Source organism: Dreissena polymorpha, chromosome 5, assembly GCF_020536995.1.
Source record: "Dreissena polymorpha isolate Duluth1 chromosome 5, UMN_Dpol_1.0, whole genome shotgun sequence".
NCBI lineage: Eukaryota > Metazoa > Mollusca > Bivalvia > Myida > Dreissenidae > Dreissena > Dreissena polymorpha.
Window position 1 is genome coordinate 39,530,688 of NC_068359.1, and position 19,795 is coordinate 39,550,482.

General features: G+C 34.4%; 1 protein-coding gene across 1 annotated transcript in view; it reads right to left on the reverse strand.

Moving 5' to 3' along the window:
• The window catches only part of LOC127882459 (uncharacterized), a 152,474-nt gene that overhangs the window by 41,161 nt on the left and 91,518 nt on the right, over nt 1–19,795 (reverse strand). The window contains exons 38-40 of the mRNA XM_052431098.1: nt 11,377–11,478; nt 1,897–2,109; nt 899–1,141 (exon numbers count right to left, since the gene is read on the reverse strand). Coding sequence (XP_052287058.1) covers nt 899–1,141; nt 1,897–2,109; nt 11,377–11,478 — 558 coding nt within the window. The remainder of the gene's footprint in view (nt 1–898; nt 1,142–1,896; nt 2,110–11,376; nt 11,479–19,795) is intronic.

The following is a 19,795-nucleotide window of genomic DNA, read 5'->3' on the forward strand; positions in this document are numbered from 1 at the left end:
GACATTTTATGTGCCATGCAACCTTCCATATATGCGATATATTTAAAGGGGCGTCCAAACGTTCTAATTCATTAAAAAATCTCAACGGTTGACCCCCAGTTTTTTCAGTTGATATCGACTATCAGGTAGATAACGCAGCAATGTTTTTAGTGTTTCTCCTGCTCAAAAATCAAACATAAATTACAAATTGATCACGAAGATCACAAAACGCTTGCAGTAACTTTTCGCATGTGAACCATTATTTTGGTTGACCATGCATGCTGAATGTAGAGTGAGACTGTGTTCATACTTGAATCGCCTATATTTTGTGTAGTTCAATCCACAAAAACTTGAAAATGGTATTCGTTTTGTTTTAATTAATGACATCATCGGTGCGCGCATGCGTATGACAATTAGGAATCGAAAAGAACGCTACATGTAAAGAGTCGTTATTTATGTACCTATATACGAATTGCTATCTTTTGTCCCCAATACTGGCTTGGCTTCATATTACATGTCTAGTCAGTACTATACAGGGTGTTCAGTGAAGTGGCTTTACCTTTATGTCATGATAACTATGCACTACATGTATTACCAGTATAAGTACACATATTGCAAGTCGTTAAACAAGTAAGAATTACGCGTGTAACATTTCATGAAACAAATAAATCTATATCAAACGATGTAAGGGAAAAAAAATAAATGTATCAAATTTCAAACTTTTTTATTTCTCACAGAGATCACCTTTTAAATTAATCTTACATCGAGCAGTCACATTCGCTTGGATTTTTATGCTGTATTAGTTGTTTCAATAAAAACATGTCAACATATCTTTATAAGTTCTTAAAGAATTATACATGTTTTCATGTGTATCATGTACCGAATTAACAAGACAACAAAGGGATATGTGAAAATATACCTTGACTGATATACACGTCGCACAGAACAAGCTGTGTATGGGATCTCCTCAGCTCAATGCGAATGGTGTTTCCCACCACGGGCTGGTTACAGAACACACCTAATACGGCTCGATTATCTCTGGTTCGTGGAATACGGGAGTCATTAACTAGAGTTTCGTAACAAGTTATGTCCTTTGGCCACTCGTATCTGTCGTTCCAGTCAGAAACGTTCGCAACACTTACTCGATAGTGTGACATGAATGCTGCAATACAAAAAAAAATACTAATCTGACGCAGGATCCGCGAAATGCGCTTCATCGTATAAGTGAAATTGTTATGATGGTTAAGATATTTAAAATAACTGAAAATCACGAGGACTGCAATACAAAATTTGTTGTTTTCGAACTTAACAGCAAATTTAGTCTTTCAGTTTCAGCGATTTTGAGTTGAGACCGTTATTCAGCATGTTAATTACAATTACAATTTGGAAATGGAGCAAAATAAAACAACAAACAAATAAACACAAACAGATAATGGAAGCACTAAGACACCGCAAAAGCATGTTGCCTCAGAGACGTGACCGGTTTCGTAAATTAGGTAATTGTCAAAAAAATGACATTGTGGTTTCATCTATGCGGCGACTAGCAAGGGATAGACAAATCGTCCTGTAAATGTTAATGATTTTGAGGATGATGATGATGGTGATGATGATGAGAATGATGATGATGATAATGATGAAGGAGGAGGAGGAGGATTTATACAATAATTTCGGCAATTGGATCAAATTCCTTCAAATGTCTTGAACATTTTCAATTTGATTTTTTTATTTTGCGAAATTGATCGACTTATGTAACAGACCAGGCGATTTATAAAGATATAATTTTAATTGAATAGTTTAATTTACATATCAAAAGTATTTTAGTACGAACAATTACCTCCGTTCATAATAAGAAATCCTTTATAGTTAACATATTTTACGGAGGATTTGTAAACGCGGAGTTAATATTTCGTCATATACCTGCATGATCCGCTCTCAAGTGAAACTCGATGTATGTGAATGTGACATTGTAAGGGAACGACTTTCTCCACCATTGATACCCGGTTTCATTGCCTGTTTCACTGCACGTGTCGGCGTCATAGTCCACAGCCGCAGGAGCATATTTATTAACAGTTACATACTTTGGGATGGACGAATGTCTTGCCATTTTGGGATGCTCGTGTGCGATATCAACTGCAAAAACAAATACATGCTATGATAGATTTGTAGCTATATTCATTAAAAAATTAATACTTGTATAGTCATTCACTGAATTATAATAGTGCCAAATGTATGCGTGTTGTAGTACATTTTGTTTCCATTATATATTTATATTGCTGGTACAAACGCATTTTTGCGTATGTACACAAACATTTATGTTGATATAAAATGAAAATAATATTGTTGAATACCACTACACAGATTGGAAAATCTGTGCGAACATATATTTTTATTCATTTTTAAGTAACAAACATTTAAAAAAATTATAATAATAATAACAATAAAAAAAAAATTAATAATAACAACAACAACAAAAAAAATAAAAATAATATTATTATTATTATTTCTACTACTACTAAAAATAATAATATTAAGGATGCCAATACAAGGGGGTAAACGTAAATGATACATCAGTCGGATTTAAGAGAGAATTCAATTATTATTTATTAAATATGTGATATGTATTGACATTTATTAAATAAGTGGTAGAGTGTACATGTTAATTTATTTGAGGCTTTGATTGTTGGAAATTTCAAAAAATGTTCAAAGAAGAAACATTTTCACAAATGTAAAAAGTGGGATTAATATGCGTAGCATCTTCGTAATATTTGAACACAACGTTTAGGCCGTTTTATAAGCATCAGTGCTATTTTTCCAGTTTGTTTTTCTGCAAAGGGGAAATAGTTTTATGGGTAGATTGTCCCCGACATCACTCAGTAGCTATTTGTTCGTTTATAAATAAGGAAACACACAAGATAAATGTATTTGAAATTAAACGGTCTGTGACATGGGAACGAATAATCATGGAGCGCATTCAACGAAATAACCAGAAAGCAGCATTACAAAAATCCTTATAAGTATGATGATTTGAGCTACATTTTCAGTAGTAAGTCTAATAATCGAATCGAAATAAGAAAAACACAACATTAAGTATCGAAAGAGTCAGTGAAATCTGAAATATAACTGGAAGCTTATTGTTTATTTAAAATAAAGAGCAAACTAATACTTATACTACAGCCCACTACTAGTGTTTCAGCTACTACAAATACTGCAACGACAACAAGAACGATTACCAAACTCTCTAAAAAGTATGATCACAAAATATGGGCTTGCAATTTTTTTCTGACATATAATATATAGTTTTAGGTAAAAAACGTGATTATTGATAGTCCCGTACGAATAACATTCCAATCAAATATACCCTTACGAAATAGACGAAAATATGTGAACATGCCGCGAATATCAAGCGAACATGCCGCGAACACAGCTATTCGCAGCAACTATTCGCGAGATATTCGCGGCTAGCCGTGAACATCCTGCGATTGATTTGATGTTTGTTCACGGGATGTTCGCGGGAGGACCAATGATCTCGGCTTATTCGTCAGAAGAAAATTGTTCTTCTTGCAAACTGTTCGCGGCATATTCGCCAGAGTACTTTAAAATTGTGTTCTTATGAACTGTTCGAGGCATATCCACTTGGAAGACTTGGAAATTTTTTCTTCTTGTTATTTGCGACATAATCGCTGGAGGAACTTAAAAAACTGTGCTTTTAAACTGTTTAGGACATATTCACTTCAAGGACTAGTCTCAATTCCTTTATAATTGCTTTACCAATTTGGTTGTGACACGGGGAAATATGATGGCTCACGCATCAACTTGCTCTTTACTTCAGAAAGCCTGCTTAAATATTGTTTTCTAGGTACCCTGCGGACATTACCATTGCCATATCATGGATGACCATGTCTGGACCATGGTCAGCAATGAAATGGTGATGTTTTACTATCATAGAAATCCAAGGCAATGAAAAGACCATATTTTAACCATGTTTTGACCATGTCCAAATCATGAGCAGATGATGGTAATTAATCTAGATTATGGTCACTTCAAAGTTATAACAATGACATGTAAAAATGACCATGTTGCAACCTTGTTCTGACTTTGTCCATACCGCTGGTCATCATAGTCATTTAAGTCATTTGTGCAGAACATGGTCACTTCATGAGCAAAAAAACCCGTCTCTAAACAGACAATGTTTTGACCATGTCCATATCAGTGATTGTCATAGTCAGTTTTTAGACTCAGGCCAGGAACATGGTCACCTCATGATTAAAAAAAATCCCACAGAAAATGACATATCAGAGATTAATATGAAATTACGACTAACATGTTGAATAAGAATCAAACGTAAACAGCATCATATCAAGGTTATCCATCTATAATTAACTCATAAACATACATACATCTCATCTCATGCGTGACATGGAACCTACAAAATGCTACCCTAGTTTGAAATTACAAATGAAATGAGTTCTTCAATATATAAAAGACTTGAACATATGACAGGGGAAATAAAACAATTCAAATTAAATAAATATGGCACATTACATCATTAAAACATACCAGTTAAAAAGAAAATAGCTTCATCAATGAATAGTGATAACCTTTAACTTATTATTATATACAAAATAAAAACATGATTTTCATGGCCGATTTTTGAAGAACTCCGCCAGGTTTGGAATAAGTGTCTCTAAAACCTTCTTGGTATTTGTGACCCTGGGCTGACAGTCTGAGTTCTTCATTATGAAAATGTTCTTGACATGATTTTTATCAAAGAGTTTTTGTAGTGTAAGGTTTAAGTTCCTTTTCACGCGAATAACTAAATTATTATCACCCTCTAAAATCTCAACAGGCGTGCCCTCTTCAATAAGCTCCTTAAGTCCCTTCTCACCACTGACACTCCAGTAAACTGACAGAGTGATTATGGACACAGTCATGTGCACGTACAACCTGGCCTGTCCGTTTTCTTCGCCACCACTGGCACGTTCCACAGATACGATGAGACATGACATACTTAACTATCTTCCCTCCATACTTTTGCTTGGACATCAAGAATGTGTGTGCTAAAAAAATTATTTGACTTTATAATAAAACTAGAACTGTGGCTGAAAGAGAACTAAATATCACCGCTGACAACTAACTTGGACAGTAAAACAAGGACAACTGAAAAGGCGAAATATAAAATGCAGCTATTGTACATATGTAATAATGTGTGTGCACTATTCGTGCATTAAGTTTGAAGTTGATATCTAAAAAATTTCAAAAGTTTAAAACAAACTGACAGACAGACGGTCAGACAGACGTACATATTCCTGTATATGTTTAAACAAAAATAAATGTATATTTTTGCTTCAGTGACAATGTATTGCTTGACATGAAGTGTTTGTTACAATTAACTTATATTTTAGGCTGTCAAAACCCCGTTTATGCCATGCAGTATCCATAGCAACAGACATGCCTTTTCGACGGTTTTAAATGGTCACTGCCCCCGATAGTTCCCTCCTCGCCTTGCCTTTTTCCTGGAAAGAAATGACATCTACAATTTACTATAATTGACAACATTTTCTTCACGTTATTTAACAAAACAATTGTTTTCTATACCGAGGTCAAATAAACAAGCACTTGTATAGGAGTACCACCTGACGTAAGTGTTTAATAGTAAGTGTGAAATAATCCAAAGTGTGTAAGTTTCATCGCTTTTATTAATTCAGACATTCGTGACAAAGCCTGGCATTACTACTATTTTATATGATGAACACTTTCAAACTTGATTAATAAATAATTATAAATAAATATGTACAGTTCAATTTTGTAAAATGATTTTCAATTTCATGGTGCAGTATTTATTATTAACCTCCATGAATCTGACAGTTGAATGTCACAAAGAACCATTCTTGAGTGCATTGAAATTATGGACTGTGGCTTTGAATTAGTAAAACAACAACAATATAAATATACAGCAAATTTGGAATCAATAAAATGTAAGTGTTTGACAAAACAAGACAAAAACCAATGCCTATATCAAATATTAAATTATAAGTGCAATTCTTTAATATAATCAGAAAAAAGTAATCATAGACAATTACCTGTGTCAAGTTTTTGTGTTGATGTCAAAACATGGTATGCGTTTGGATTTTTATTTTCACTTCTTGGCAGGTAGGTGGTAGGTTTTGCATTAAGGCACTTTTTTACAACCAAACAGTCAATGTTTGTGCACCTTACATACAACTAGCCAAATATACTTCGTATAGGCTCTCCCTCAATGTTGTTTATTGTCAATGGAACCGGTCCAAAACCACAGCTCTTTCAAAACCGTAACTTCTCCAACAAAACACAAAGTTCAATTAGCCTTCCAACGATCACTGGGCACGTTCTTCTCTAGACATTGTTTCTGTGCGTTTATATAAACTCCCGAAGTGTAGTCGCTGTCTACAATTATTGTTTCTTTCACTTTAAATTTCTGGAAACGCCCGCGTTTGTCACGGATCGACTTTTTGACAAGTCGTGAAAATAGATGATTGGAAATGCCGATTTCGTCGGAAATGACGTTCCGGCGTTATTTTATTTAAATCGTTAATCGTTTGGCGAAAATTATTGTGGTCAGCAGAGTTTACTATACACTGTTTAACTTGGGAAACAGTTACAAACGAACAGACAGGTAGACACTTTTTAAGAATAATGAAAAGTATAGGATAAAAGATGTTGTTGCTCGCAAATAATTTCTATTGCAATAATGTGTCATATATTTTCGTGGTGTAAATTTTGCTTGTGCTATTTGGAGTTTAAATTAAGATAAACAATCCGTGCAATAAGTTGGTAGTTAAGTAAATCTTTAACTGATGTGATTGGAATAATTCAAAAGGTGTCTTTATCAATTGCTTAATAGATATAAATAAAACGGAATTATCTTTCGGGAGTTTGTACCCTGCGGGCTTCGTACCAGGAGTATTTCATGTAACACTTTACTGGAAATTATGTATTTATGTGTGGTACACATTGCGACAATCTCAAAAAGATATATGATTATGTACAATAAATAAAAACAAGCTTTAATGTGTTACAAAGTCTTCATTATCTAATAAAATAATTGCCATGCCAAAGAACATAGATTTCTAACTGACATAATTCGCTTGCAGAATAAATCTGGTTATTAAAAAAAAGAAAGAAATCAAATACTACAATAAATAGTAATCTGCTGTGGTAATATAACATATGCAATGCAGATGCTTATAAATTAAGTTTTTTATGTAACTTATTGTTATAAACAGACCGATTTCAGGGTTATGAATGTCCCCCATATGGCACAATTCAACTTAAGAGTGGGCTGCTCCACGACCGAATGCTGGAAATTAAAAGCTTCAAACAGACAACAGTGTATTCTGTCTTCAAGGTACTGTGCTTGCATTAACTGTACATTAAATGAGTATTAATTGTGTCAGTATTTGCTCGTTTTTATGTATAATAATCACTTGTGGGAAGTATCTTATTTTGTCGGGGCTTATTTGGATTTTAAATAGTACTTTTGTCTTATTTAATTTACCCCAGATAGTCGTCCTACAGAACAATATCAGACCAATCACCATGCAGAGTTAGGCTAACAAAAGCAGAATTTTCAGTCCATTTCCTGTTGTAAGATCCCTATGATATTGATTATAGATTCACTTTTATTATAGTTTGAATGTAAATAACTCTTCACTATAACCTTTTTATGATTTTTTTTATTCTGTATAGCACATGTGAACAGTATACCTCATACCAAAAAGGACCTGGATGCAGTGCATGGTGTTCAATATTCTAAAATATGCGCCAGAAAGGAAAATGGGAGTGTGTTGAAGAAACAATTTGAAAACTATAGCCTCTGTGCTAAGCCTGGCAGCATGTGGCTGGTGACATGTTTTATTTTGGTTACTTCTTGCACAATGACTTTTATATGAAATGCAATTATTTGCGTGAAAATTTAACCCTTAAAAAAGTTAACGTTAAGTTTCAAAATATTATGAAAGAAAATGTAAACTGTCACTTTAAATTTTAAAAGTTGCCGTGTATATTATGTAAATTTATGTATTGCTACACATACCCAGTAGTTTTGTACTATTAGACTGAGTAAGACTTTTGTGTCGCCTGCTACAAAGTAGGCACGACATATAGGGATCACTTCGCCGTTGTCCGTCTGTCTGTACGTCGTCAAAAACTTTGTCTGGAGCATATCTCTGAAACTATTGATAGTATCAGCTTGAAACTTCACACAGTTATAGAGCCTATTGAGAAGAAGTGCATTGACAAGAGCCATAGCTCTGAGTGATTCAATTTTTGAATTATCTCCCTTTGTTCATTTACCGTCACAAATTTTGTCCGGAGCATATCTTTTAAACTATTGATTGTATTGACTTCTAACTTCACTCAATTAAAGAGCTCATTAAGAGAAAGTGTCAAGAACCAATACTCTGATTGGTTCCACTTTTTATTTATTTCTCTTTGTTTAAAATCGTTGTCCGGACCATAACTCCAAAAGTATGGAAGATATCAGCATTTAACTTTATATATTGATAAAGCTAATTAAGAGGAAGTGCAGTGTCAAGGAACCATAACTCTAGCTTGTCCAATTTTTAAATTATCTCCCTTTGTTGAATATGCCCATTTTTGACATTGGCTCCCATCAGGTGACACGTGATTACGGATCGCTCTTGTTTATTTTGAATTAGAATTTGTTTTTAAACTTTTGTCACTGGCATTACTGTAATAAATATATATATGTTCAAACTTTCGCTGTATTTTCTCTGTGTTCACCTTCATTTTGTTATTCAATGAACAGGCATGCAGAAAATCCTTTAGGGCAGGGGTTTGCTTGATATTCATTATTCGCGGGGTGTTCGCTGAAACTTGTTCGCAGGATGTTCGCAGGAACTTGTTCGCGGGATGTTTGCGGCAACATGTTCGCTGGATATTCGCCACAACATGTTTACTGGATGTTCGCGGCAACATGTTCGCAGGAGGATCGCTGCATGTTCGCAGGAGGTTCGCGGGAACTGTTCGCGGCAAAACTAATTTGCATGTGAAAAGTGAACACCAAACGAATAGCCCGCGAATTCTTGTATCTATTTCATCCAAGCATTCGCGGCATGTTCGCCTGATGTTTGCGGCATGATCGCAGAAGGTGTTCGCGGCAAACTATAGAATTTCCGTAAAGGGTAAGTTAACGAAAGTGACACCTGTGCCCGTTTTGACCAACCCATCCTGAGACTTACAAATGAAGAATAGACGAAGAATAAAACAAAAAGAAGTCCAGCGTTTGGAAATATAGAGGTTACATATGCTGCTTATTTTATAAATAAGTTTGACATGAAGAATTGTGAAGCTAGAGCTGTTAAATTCGATGTTATTATGAACTTTACAATACTGTGTTATACTATAAGAAAGCTACAGTTTCAAGAATTTTCGTTATTTTAAGTCTAAGATTTGGTTGGTTAAAACGGACCGAGTATTGAACTAACTTACGGTTGCGTTAAATTTTACATAAACCCTTCATAGATATACATTGGGTTAAAATTACACATATATGAATTGTCTATATCGCTGTTTATATACATATTAGCTATTTATTTTAATCCAATACGTCAAGGGGACAACATAAATGCAAATGGAACACAATAAATATAGAAACATATATTTATACAACATTCATTCCCAAGAAGTGGGGCGTTCAAATCATACGGATTTGAATGTTAAATTATAGAAACACACTCTACATATGCATTTATATATTAGTTTTACCTATATTAGGAGAACGCCTATATTACTTTGAGACGTTCGTTCAGTTATGTTCAAATGTTAGATTAATCTGAAGAGACATTATGATATCCCAGTATATATTGAACACATAAATTAGGGGGGGGGGGGGGGTATGCCGATGGCCGATGCGAATGTCCTACTGAAAAGAACTGTAGGACTTCTTCGGGTAAGTCTTTTCGGATCATATACGTTGTATTATGTTTAACAAACTCAATCGTAATTAAAACGATTAGAGGAAAAGTGTATGCAATTATAAAATATACACTGGGGTAAATCATAATAAGACACGTATATCATAAACCGAATGAAGTTTCTAAAAATGAAAACAAATAAGCAAGAAAGCCACACATTCAAACATTTTGTCTATGCTTGCTATGCATAGAAAGTTCGAATCATTTGCTAGAAAACATAAGTAGACGGTACATGTATGAGGCTCAAAATATTGATCAAAAGAAGTCATTGATTTTTTCTTCAAAATGGACATGCGACTCCGTAAATAATTTCAACAAAGTCGTTTATACATATGTTCAGATTCTGTCCAATAAACCGGTCAAATGCGCCGAAAATTGAGAAAGAATTTGTTTGAATATTTTCACTTCTATGTTTATCGACGAAATCATCTGTGTAATCTTTATTCCATACAAACCTGTACTCGTTCTCATTTCAATCTTCGTTACTGTTTGTGCTTAAATAAGTTTTATGTATAATTCGTTTTCCAAAATTGTGTTGCCAATAAAAGTACAATTGCCAATTCCATAATTTCTTCTTTGTCGTTTAATATTCGAAGGCTCTTTCATATTTCTATAAATAAATTTACGTTGATATAAACGCAAATGTTTTGAGAAAATCTGGTCAAGTTAACAAACGTTAACCACATCGTTATGGAATTATATGGAAGTGTAGACGCACGATTATTAAAATCCATCGTACAATATTATTTGATATTTATTCTACACGTGTTTTTGACAATAAATACCAATATTTTATCAAAAGAACTTTTGTCATAGAAATAAAATATCGCACTCGATTATAGAACTATGTAGCTTTATGCAACAAACGAATCATCTAGAAAGTATTGGTGTTTGTTAAGCTTGATCCACATAAGGTCATCGGAGTCGTTAATCCAAAAATGTAATCAGTCTTCAATTTGTTGCGCTGGTAAACCATGATGCCATAGAAGTTTATTTTGCTTTAAAATGCTTTACTCGATAAAGTAAAATTCGACGTCTGGAACTTTGTAGTCTACTATTTTTCCGACCATATTTTTGTAGAACCATAATGCTTATTTGAATCCTTCCTGAAATTAACAATTATATTTTATTTATTAGCTTCTTAATCGACGACAACCGTAATTTGGTCATCCCCTGTTATACAAATGGGATAGTGGTGTCATTAAGCGATCCAGCAAGATAAACTCTATCCTCAGCTGAATGTTCGCCTGCACCACTCACCTAAATACAACTTCAGTGCCGCTTGTTCGGAAAATTTCATAACATTTCCGCCATCTTCACTATAATGACATCGCCATATCAAAACCTCGTATAAATCTGACTGTTGCATCATTGACGTTCATCCCCTTCAATATTCAAACCATCCATGAGAAAATATATTTACCGTATTGACATCCTGGTCCGAACATTCCCGGTGCGCACTCGCCATTACATGACCCGTCTTCCTTACATTGCTCGTGTTCACGACAATGGCATCTAAGAGAGCCTGGAAAAAAAGTTGGTGGGCATTTTTTAGGCATGGCTTCTTTTTATGTTTTTTAGTATCTACATACCCTCTACTGAAAATCTAGAGGGGATGTCACCTTCTCAGGTGCTTGACATCCTTTTTATTAGGTCAAAGGTCAATGGGTACAGTTTTCAGTTGTTTATGAGATGAAATGCATCTCATTGTGATTTATATCCGAAATTGAAAAGTTTAAGGCAGTAATATTGTCTGAAAATGAACCTGCATGGAGCTTATTAAAATTTGATCTATTCTAGTGTTTACGTATATAGGTCAAAAGGCCATTTAGTGCACTTTTATGCCAAAATAAACATGACAACAGGCATTGAAAAGCAACATAATAAAAAATTATTTTCTAAAAGTATTTTTTAAATAATGGAATAGTTTATTCTAAATTTTGTTGATTCTATAAACATATTTGTAAAGATAAAACAAAAATTAAAAGGATCCATTATATAAATATAATGAAGTACAACGTACGCTTAAAAAAAGACTGAAACTCATTTGTGTATTTCAGTACCTTATTACATTGTTTTAAAGTGTACATTCTTCACCCTGTTTAAACTGCATATATCTTATACTGCTGATCTAATCCCTCTGTTGACTTCATGCTTGTACAGAAAACCCAATACAGAAAATAGCCAGGCTTTGTAAGTGAAAGTTAATGAAGAGTAAGTGCCCCTGAAATGGAAAACGCCATTTGTATCAAGCAAAAAGTAAGACTCATTTGTAGCAATTGATAGTGATTCATGCAGCATTTAAGGTATATATTATTCTGATTTTGTATCCCTTCCAGTCAAGTAGATGCTCATGAGTTGTCATATATTGCACTTTGCCCGTTTTATTTGAGTATTTAGTTTTAAAATGTATGCCACTGTGTGATCTAATATTGTATTATGTAACTGTGAATGTCTCATTTTAATCATGACTTTCCTGGCATTGTAATACAAGATATATAAGGAATGCCACTTTAACACTGAATAGATTATTGAAATGACATCCTGGGTTTTGGTACAAAACTTGTGATATGCATGAGACGAATGTACCATTGAGAATCTTACGAAAAAACAGTGCAATTACTTAAGTAAATGGTTGTCATATATCTTAAAACATATTGGTATACATTGTGTATTTTTGGGTAATTATCCATGACTGAATACAAATATAACGAGTCCAAAACCAATGGGAATTATAAAAAGGAAAGCAGATACTTCCACAAACTTTGAACTGTGCATTATTTGCCAGGATAAAAAGAAAAATGATATCATACGAACTTACCCAACACCTGCATCAAGACAAAAATTAAAAGATAGCTTTGCCCTGCGACGAAAATATCACAATGATAATTATTTATTAACACTTGATAGATTAGAAAGGTTCATAGACTCTGACTATTGGGCAAGTAGGTCTGATCTGAAATGGCACAAAAGTTGTTACAGTGCTTTTACGTCAGGAACTAATATATCGCGCATTAAGAGACGATATCAGCAGCAGCTAAAGGTCAGTCATACAACTGAAAATCACGATGAAGAACAATCAACAAGCCAACTTAGACGACGCTCAAATCCTCCCATCAGTTGGTAAATGTGCATGTTCTGTCAGGAGGATACCAATGAAAAATTACACGAAGGTCAACAGTTCTTCCGATCAAGTGATATTCTAAATCGAGCAAAATGTGATTATATAATGAGAGCTCGTCTTTAGGGAATAGGGGATATTATGGCCGCTGAAGGCAAGTATCATAACAGATGTTTGAATAAATTCAAGCGGAGAACAAATGAAAAGTCGTCCTCAGCAAAAAGCGAAGTTGACGCTGCTATGGAACATTTGATTAAACGGTTAGCATGGTCATGTGTTTGATATGGTAATGGTGTGAAAAACATATACAGATATTTAAAAAAATATTGGTTCTCAAATTCCAGCTAGATACATTTCGCTTAGACAGTCATTTTATTGTGACATAGAAGCAAGGCTCAGCGATAAAGCTAAATTTGTCCGTTCACTCAAACAGCATATGACATTGATTATGTACCCCGGTGACGGTTCTGATTATGTAATAAGTCATTCGTTAAACCGGGAAACTGGATCCGATCAATTTGCTAGCCGTTCAGAGTCTGAATCAGAGGAATTATCAGATGACAGAGAAAAAAGTAGTGAACGTTTCATGCAAGACACAAATCTCTTTCAAGAATTGATCCATGTCTCTCTTCAAATAAGAAGTGACTTTGAGAAATCTCCCGGACATGAAGCAAAGTGGCAAAGTATCAACGGAGAGACTGTGCAGAACATTATTCCAAATAGTTTGTATTTGTTTCTGGTTATTTTGTTTGGAGGTATGTCGGCAGTGGAAAAAATTATGAGTTCAGAAACATATGAAAAAAAGTAAGATAAATATTCAACGTATTTTGAGTGTTGACCAGGATATTATTTACGGTGTCTCTAAATGGAAGAAACTGACTCCTAAATAAGTTTGACTTGGACTAACGCTGCATCAAGCAACTCGCTCAGATACACTTGTAAATCTGTTCCAAGCAGCCAATCAGTGTATTCCGATAGTAACAATAAGAGAATTTGACAATGCTATTGCTAATAACCTTCTAGAGAAGTACAGACAAAACGGGTATTTATTCATTCCGTCATCAATCGCGCCGGGTGTCTTAACACACTACTCTTGTGACAATATAGATGTATAAGAGTGAACCCTTGATGGAAAAAAAACATTTCACAGTACTCAAGTTATGGCATGGCAACCTAAAAAAGATGACCAATAAACTCCGAAAGTAGGTTTGTTGAAAACATTGATAGCACAAAGCCCATTGAAAAAGAGCTAATGGATGTATACCAAACCATCGAACACTCCAAAATGTGAGCAAATAAGCGTGCACCGCCAACAGAAACCTACACGGCTCTTGATATGAAAACTTGGACAATCGATACGAAAAGAATAACAGATGGCACAGTTTTGGCCTTGCTAATTTCTCGACAGTCATCATCTGGAAAACAGTGTGTACCGCTCTGGGGCGCATATAATGAAGCAACATATCAACAAAGTCATAGTTTAACCAGACCTATAATGCTATCTATTCTGTGTGCACTGGCGGAAGAGTTCGACACAATCGTAACTATCATAAATAGATTTGAAGGAATAAGTAGGCATGTTGGACAGAAATACACTGTTATAACTGCTGACCAGCCATTATACAGCAAAGGCAAAGCAATATTATACGCAAATAAAGAACGTTACAAGAATGTTATTTTCATGATGGGAGGACTTCATGTATGCTTCAATTTCCCTTGCGCGATCGGTCAACATATGGAATGTTCAGGATTGGAGGACGTATTCCTTGAAGCAGGTGTATTTGGACTAAATGCTGTTACTAAGGTTATGGAGGGAAATGCATATAATCGTGCGGTTATGGGCCATATGCTTGCATATGAGGCGATTTGGAGGTTAAAGTTAAGATATTTTCGTCAGTGGTTAGAATCTAAGGAAAAAAATAAATAAATCCAGAACTTGAATATGAAGTAAGAGTTAGAGGTTGCTTTTGAAATGAAATGTCGCTTGAACCAAGATGATATTCGTGAAGCAAATGATAATCTTTTTGAAGCAGTTAAGGAGAAAAAGATAGGTGAATTACTAGATAAATTCAACAAAGAGAAAAGTGAAGTGAAGAACTTTTGTATTTGTAATTCCTACCTACATTTGGTTTACATCCTTCTGAAGTTCACTAAAGCGCAAAGAATAGGCGATTGGCTGTTTCATATTGAAGCCTTTTCCGAGACGCTACCGTGGCTAATGGTGTACGACCACACAAACTATGCCCGTTGGGTTCCTGTATATCTTGCAGGCATAAAAGCATTAGAATATGTTGCACCTGAAGTGTTCAAAGAGTTTATTGAAGGTCACTTTGTAGTCAGGCTGAAGGAAAAAGCATTCAACGGAGTACCTGTCGACCAAGCTACTGAGAAGATAAACAGAATGTGTAAAACGACTGGGGTATTATTGGAATAACAAGACAGGACCAGGCAAGAGGTTTTGTATTACGTGGTCAGTAAGATCTGAGGTTTCCAATAGTACTATGAAATTGTTCAATCAACATGATGATGTCGAAAATATTGGAATATTCAAGAACAGAGCAGATGGAACTTGTTCGAGAGTTTCTTCAGAGGAAGAGTGCATCAAAAAATGATACAGCTCTTTGTTTCATATGCTATATTCGGAGTGCATGAAGGGAAGAACAGACTGTTCTCAATAGCATCTAAGGACGTTGCAACAAATGATATCAGAGATGATTTATTAACCTGTGAAAGTCGAGGTAAAACATTATTTAAGGAATTTGCAGAGAAAAGGCTGAAAGAGCAGAATGTTGAGTTGTATGCTACTATTCAAAAGGTACAGTCCAAAACTTTTGCATATCTCTATAAGAAGACAGTCAGTGAAAAGCAGAAAGTGACAAAGATTTAAAAGACTGACAGAAAGCTAATGCAGAGACTTTTCAAGGCAGCTATTTCAGGGATAGCCGTAGAAACAACATCTGTACTAGAACATGAAATTTCTGATGTGCCATTATCATGTGCAAAGGCTAGTGGGAAAATGCATGAAACCCAGAAATCAAACATACTCAAAATGCTTACAAAGGACAATGATATAGTGACGCCTCAAATTGTTCAGAAAACGACTGATGCAACATATGCAATAATTGATGGACACGCGCTAGTACAGAGTTTAGGTAAGCCTAAGGACTGTCCAACATTTGGACAATATGCAACTGTTTTTGTTACATCTGTTTTAAGGCATTTCAAGGTAAACACTACCCGAGTTGATGTGACTTTTAATCGATACTTTGGAAGTAAATCTATCAAAGAGGCAACGAGAGTTAAGAGGAAAGGAAAGCGTTCACCTATTAGGAAGCTCATTACAAGTCCAAACGTTCCTCTTCCGCAAATATGGGAACAGTATATCACACACGATGATAATAAAGCAGACTTGGCTGAATTTCTCTCAAACGAATTGCTAAAAAAATAAGAAAATCTTCTAGCAAGATCAACTATAGTTGTAGGAGGTGGATTTCCAGGTGATGTTGATTCAATGTCAGAAGGAACATTTTGGGGTTTCACGCATTGACAGGATGCGACACCACGTCTGCTCTAAATGGAATTCAGTAAGAAAACCGCCTGGGTGAAGTATATCGCACAACCTGATACATTGGAGGGTGTTGGTAGAGATGGTGATGCTCTAGCAGTTACCAAATTTAAGTGTGTGCTGTATGGCTGCTGTCAGGACCACCCACCAAACATTGACACATGGAGGTATCGGTTATTTTTGAAAGCCAGGAAGAGTTTGGATTTGTTACCCCCTACAAATGATGCGCTTGAACTTCACATTAAAAGGGAAAATTATCAGGCAAAGATATGGCTAAATGCCAAAGATAATGATTTTCAGCCTGATGATCCACTTGATACTGGCGCATGAAAACTTGAAGAAAATTCATTGAAACCGGTATGGATGAGGAAACCAAAGGTCCCTGCAGCATGTGTCCATTTAGTATCACGTGGCTGTCAAACCAAGTGTAGTACAGCACGATGTAAGTGCTATATTGAGCTGACAAAGGATGCTTGTTTGAATGCGCATGCGAAGCGAATGGCTGTTTAAACCCTGATTTATTTTATTTCAAGATTCAAGATTTTGAAATATATTACTAAATAGATCACTGTTTTTGGTAAAATAATTTATGTTTTACATTATTCTTATCTATTACAATTAATTCTTATTTAGTGAAGTAAAAATAACTTATCTTGCATTAATATGACATTATAGAACGTACACTATTAAGAACTACATTAAAGTATACTATTTGAGCTGAAATATATTATTTAAAATAGTATTTAGCATAATATGCATATAAAACAATATATATATATTTAGACTGTAACGTAGATCACACATGTTTACTTGTAACTATACTTTCATTGTTTAAAGTCTTGTAATTGTATTGATAGGATCATGCAGAAATAAGTTTGGTTCTTATTATAAAATGGTGTTCTATTATAAAACGCAATAAGTATTAAAAGTCTAAAAATGAACATTGTTTTCTTTTGATTTAGGTAACGTAATTTACAAACTTAGGAACATTCACTTAAAATACAACAGATAAATACTCTTTTCATCATCAAAGTATCCATCTCTCATTAAAAGTTACTTTTAAATATAATAATACATGGATCTTTGGTTGGTTTCAACATTCACTGCAATTCACGTTCTATACGGGTTATAAAAGTGCACTTGATAACCTTTGACCTACTTTTGAAAAGCCAAAATCAGTTAAAAAATGAGATACCCTTCAAGTATCAAATATAAGTCAGTTTAGGAGTACAATCAGTAATAGTATATGATATTTCACAATTTTGGCAATGTAACCTTAATTTTTAAAGCAAAATGCACTCATTAAACTTTTGACCTAATTACATGGTCGTCAAGCATCCCAGAGGGTGACATCCCTTCCATTTTTTTAATGTATTTGCAATCATTATAACATAAAAGGAAGTCATGCTTGAGAAATGCCATCAGATGCAAGATTTCAGGATATTTTAGGCCAACTATGTTCCAGAAGCCTCTTCAGTTAAATTTTATTCTTATCCTTAATTTGGGACATTTTCTAAAGTGTTTCATTTTCTATTGCAATAGTTTGGCATCAAGAATTGCATCAAAATAACATCATTATGTCAATGTTATTTTAGGAATACCAAAAGAAACATGTGATTCCTTATCTAGTAAAGAAATACAAAACATTGTAATTTTGAACTTAAGTGAAATTATTTAAAAAATGACTTAAGATGTTTCTGGACTACCACCCTTGATTCTATTTATCTTGAGTTAGAGAGCCGACAAGGCTAATTTGGCAAATTTTGAAAACTTAAAGGGCCTAAGGTCCTTCAGACAAACATGCTGTTTATTTCACTTTAAACATAATCATGAAGTTTTATAATTTTCTGATTTAAACTTTTGATTTTATCTTACAACAGATAATGTTAATATGACCACTTGTTAATCAAGGGCTTGTTGATATTCAGAAGTGCTTTAAGAGACCTTCCAGATTTTCGTACCAGGCCAATGTATATTCCAACCAACGTTATGTCACTTAACTATTTGAGTGAGGGGACATCGTTCTCCTGGACGCCACAAATCTAAATGTCTCAGGTTTTTTCATAATAAGTTCCACTGTTCAAATGCGCATATAAGTATCTTCATAAAAGAATGTATATGAAGAAGTTTAATTACATGTATTGCAAATCATACTTTATTATTAAATTTTCTATTAAAAAAGATATTGTACTTTAAAAATGGTGTTAATTGAGACATACGTTTTAGGCTTACAGGTTTTAAGTTTTCACTTCTATGAATAAGTCAACAACTTCTTGAAGATTGTTTTACAAACACTTCATAACATCGTTATCTATGTAAACTTAAAATAAGACGTCAAAACAGAGAACAGTCAATTTGCTTTGCATTTCTTCCAAAATATAACGGAAAATAATAAGCGATGTTTGATAAATTCATTTAAGTGACTGATGTCATAACATTTGTACTTGCCTTTTTTTATTACTCATTCTATACAAATGATTTTGATTTTCAAAGCATTTTAAGTTTTTTTGACAAATATGAAGCTTTTCATTTTCCTACGCCAGTGTGTGAATTGAATTGTTACAAATGAAACCACAAAGTTTGAATTAAAGAAATTACTTTTCTTGAGGTTTATTTCTTTGTTCAATTATAAAACAAAACTTGTTTCATACAAAGATGTTGTGATTCACCTTACCACACTAAAAGTATGTTGTAAAGGCTCATAATGTTGCATAACTTTAAATTGATCAAACACCATAATATGTTTAATACATACCAGTGAATTCAACATGGACACAAATGAAAACTAGAAATGGCGCGGCAGAGGCCGACGCGTATCCCCACGCCGAATGTTTGACCTAGGTGTGCCCCAGGGTTGGTAATGGGGCCATGCATAGCTGAGATTGACCGTATTGTCATAAGAGAAGTTCATCATCAATTAGAAGTGAATTGGTGTAGAAATGAAGAAGTTATAGTAAAAGGCAATTTTGGGTGGGTGTGACATATGTGGGCAGGGCGCCCCAGGGTTGGTAATTGTGCCATGCATAGTTGAGATTGACCGTATTGTCATAAGAGAAGTTCAGTATCAATTTGAAGTGAATCGGTGTAGAAATGAAGAAATTATAGTAAGTGGCAATTTTTGGCGGGTGTGGTCTATGTGGGCGGGGCCCCAGGGTT